This window comes from Propithecus coquereli, unplaced genomic scaffold, assembly GCF_000956105.1.
Source record: "Propithecus coquereli isolate 6110/MARCELLA unplaced genomic scaffold, Pcoq_1.0 Scaffold56, whole genome shotgun sequence".
NCBI lineage: Eukaryota > Metazoa > Chordata > Mammalia > Primates > Indriidae > Propithecus > Propithecus coquereli.
Genome location: NW_012151507.1, coordinates 1,508,246 through 1,512,336, shown reverse-complemented (window position 1 = coordinate 1,512,336; position 4,091 = coordinate 1,508,246). Strand labels below are relative to the sequence as shown.

Sequence of the window (4,091 nt, the reverse complement as noted above, 5' to 3'; positions counted from 1 at the left end):
GCAACCTCAAAATACTGGCCTCAAGTGATCCTCCTGCCTCAGCCTTCAGAGTAGCTGGGATTACAGGTGTGTGCCACAATGCCAAGTTAATTTTTCTATTTTTAGTAGAGACAGGGTCTCACTCTTGCTCAGGCAGGTCTCCAACTCCTGAGCTCAAGCAATCCTCCCACGGTGGCCTCCCAGAGTGCTAGCATTAGAGGTATGAGCTAGCGCGCCTGGCCTCGCCTGCCTTTTAAAATACAGAACATGAATATCAACATCATTTTAAGTTATTCTTAACTTAGAGACTTAATATTACTAACATTAATTATCATACTGTGTCACAATACATTTAGAACATTTTAGGGAACTCTGAGGTAAGACAGTAAACCATTTGCCCTGATTCTAAATAGCCTGTTTTAGTTTTTTATAGTCTTCCTTTCTCCATCCTTCTTTTCAGATGCCCTTCTTATCAGAAGGTCTTCCTCTACCAACCCTCTCTGTGCTATATTTGATCTGCTAGTAATAAAGCTTGATAAATAAGTAACCTGTCTATCTCATCAGGTTCTACACAAGGTTGAAGTTGATTCTACACCTCTCCTACTTTAAAAAGTACAAGTGCAAGTTATTTCCCCTTCTGATTGGTGGCTTTCAAGTTTATCTCTGGATTCATAACTATATTCCTTATAGGTAAAGCTATCGTGAGTTTCATCACCAGATAAGTGAGACATAAAACCAGGTATCATTACTACGATCATCTAGTAATATAGGATATTATTACTATGTTCAGATATCTTAAATGAGCAATGAGGTAATATGTTAACCTCATACCCACAGTTCTACACAATTTTATGATAGATACCTAGAATTTTTTAAATGGATATAGTTTATATCCATTGTAATATTGTTATAGGACTGTTATAGGAAGAGAGTTCAAAGTTGGCATCAAGGGCCAAAGGTAGAAATTAGCTTACATAGAAAATAATTTGTATAGGCTAAAAAGGCCCTTTGTGCACAATACCTCCTATAGTAATTTAGTCCACAAAATATTGACTGTAAGACCAAAACCAAAATGAAATGCTATGAAAAAGTGAGAGAGAGCTTTGTTTATGCAATAAAACTATGCAATAAAACTATGAATGGATGGGCATAGCGCATCTCCTGTTGCACGCACCCTGTTGCTCATCAAGTGACATGGATCCGAGCTGTTTGTTAACCACAGAAGAAGGAGAATCTGAAACAAAAATGAGATTTCAACTTAAAAGTAAGCAGCAGAAAACTGCACAGCAATGTCATGATCATCTCTAAGCTTAAGAAACAAATGTATAAGGGTGGGGAATAGAAGTAAGTACTGTGGTATGTTTCCCAAGCAGTGAGTAAGCAGCGCCATGTGCTTAAGATATGTTATTCCAGGCAAGCATTTAGCAACTTTGAGAAGGAGTTGAGAAAATATTCTTCCATTTCCATGCATATTCCTTTTAACAAATTCATTTAGCACAGGCACAAGGTGCAAAGTAGGTAAATTAGAAATGGGATATCTCTTTCACTAAATAGAAGACTCCTTGCCCTTCTCAAACTCCCTCTCTAGCTCCTTAAGATGGATTTCATCCTGCCTGGGAAGATTCAAAGCATGAAATGAGATGCTCACTACACTTTGTGAGATGTCGTTTGTTGTATCATGAGCTAAGCAAGGAGCTAAAGTAAACAGTTTACAAGAAAAATATTCAGTGATGTAATTACCATTACAGAAACATATATAACTTTAAAAACTCTATATTATGTATATTAAAACTATACCCTATGAAGGCTTAGGCTTCTTTAGAGGTACCTGGTAGGCAAAGGAAAAGACAGATAAGGGGAAGGCTTAATGGTGTGGGCTTTATACTTTCCATTTGGCTTCAAATGGAACAGCTTTGTTCTTATCTTTTTGGTATACTTGGTTTCTATGTAAGAATTTATTTTATAAATGGTTTCTACTGTTGAAAAACACTGGTATAAAGGAAGCCAACATAATAAAATGCAAAGAGTATTTGTCTAAAGTTACTAAGTTTTGGTTTTAAATCTGCTTCTACAATAATTAGCAACATTTCTAGACCTAAGCTTCTCCTTTCTCCCTGATCAGCCTAGGGATCTAGTAACCTAAGCAAGACACTGGGGAATAGAAAAAGGTGGCCCTTTTCCATTCCTGGCTTGGGATCTGGTATCCCAGTTGGGCTAGAGTAAAAGAGAAAATGTGAGTAATAAGCACAGCTCTCACCTAAATAAGAATAATTCCCAGTTTCTAATATCCTATGCTCTAGTTCTTAGCAAAGGTTGTTAATAAAACCCTTTTTGGCTGATACCAGTTTTTGCTCATAATGGCATTTCATTTCCCAAAAAGTGAGTATTTTAAGTGAATATTGTCCTTAATTGTATAACTAAGAGAAGTTTTCCAATATAACCTGGATTCAAACCAATTTTACATAATTTGATTGCTTCCATTTGTACATTTAAAAGTCTGAATCATGCTACCATTTCTATCAGCTTTAAATCTCTCATCTTCTAACATCACCATTTAGCTCACAGATTTTTATCTTATTACATTTTGATAAAGCATGATCAATATTTGAATAATAGCTTTTATTTATTCTTACTTATCACCTCTTCATCAGAACATTCAGTTAAATCTCTACTAAACAAAAAAGAAAGTGGGAATGATAGTATTTCAGTAAGTTTCCTATCTATTCATGCTTTGCTTTATTTTTTAAGACTGTTTTTCATTTATCCATTTCACAGTTAGATTCAGTATGTTTTTGAAGAACAGATAAGTTGGTCTTCAGAAATAAAATTATACTCTTTAAAGAAAAACGTAACAAAAATGTGACTCATAATGAAATAAACATTGGAAAACCTCCTAAAAAGTCTCCTATGAAATATTTTTCATCCCTTTGGATTTGTTACATATTTCATTATGCTCTCAATAATTAACATCCCTAAGAAAACCATAAAATCTCCAAGAAATCCTCTCTTCAAATATTTAATTTTTCTAAAAATATCATGGAATGTACAACTCTTATTGAAATAAAGTACTTTGTATTTAATATTCAAATAAAATTTTAGATGTCACTGAAAAATAAAAACATTGATGAAGGATCGAGAATGCTGTCATCTCCACAGAACTGTGTATTTTCAAACTCTTCAAGTATTTAACATTAAAGCTTATGCTAAGATGGAAAGATAGTATTAAACTAAAAGGGTTTTTGGGTTTTACAGTCTGTCATAGATATTGCGTATTTCAGGGGAATTATTTGGTGTTCCTTCCATCTTGAAGATGAATCATATGAAGAAATCCTTCTTGGTCACTGCTTCCATTCTATTAATAATCTTGGGACCATGCAACTGTTTTTGGATAGATTATCTTCCCGTCACAAACATTTTAAGTGACTTTTTTTTTTTTACCACAAGGTATTCATAAATATAATACTTATAACTCCTATCACACATAAATAGTTCCAAATATTAACACAATAACCATCACAATAGCTAATATAAAAAATACGACTGTTAGTTCAAGCTGATTGCTTCAGTTTCTGCATACTCTACTCCATCTCTCCATGAAACATCTTCTAGAGAGCACCATCACACAAAATCAAAACCTGAATATATGGTCCAATGATAATTTATTATGAAATCAATATGGTTGGTCAGCTTATTTGAAGTGTTCAGAATTATAGTATTATTTTTAAAGTAATGATAAATTTTAAGCAAAAGCTTATTCAGTACTAAACTCAGCATGTCTTATGGTTGGTTACCATATATTTCTGAAAAATCTGTGTTTTGGTCTTAAGAAAATTCTTCAGCCCTTTGACATCAGAATTTTCTCAACTGTAGAAAAAGATAGATAATTATAGATGAATAGGTAAATAAGACTCTTCAGCCAGATTTCTTGGGTTCAAATGTGGTTTATCTACGCAGTAATATTGCAACCCTGGGCAAATTATTTAACTTGTCTAAGTCTCAGATTCTCTATCTGAAAAATGGGGATAATCATAATATCTACCACATAGCATTCTTCTGAAGATTTAATGAGATAATCCATGTAAACTACTTAAACAGCACATAGGAAAGGGCCA

At 33.7% G+C, this 4,091-nt stretch overlaps 1 protein-coding gene across 1 annotated transcript in view; it reads right to left on the bottom strand.

The window, feature by feature from the left end:
- Positions 1-4,091, bottom strand: part of DCAF6 (DDB1 and CUL4 associated factor 6) — a 183,439-nt gene that overhangs the window by 88,958 nt on the left and 90,390 nt on the right. The window contains exon 10 of the mRNA XM_012657706.1: positions 1,154-1,213. Coding sequence (XP_012513160.1) covers positions 1,154-1,213 — 60 coding nt within the window. The remainder of the gene's footprint in view (positions 1-1,153; positions 1,214-4,091) is intronic.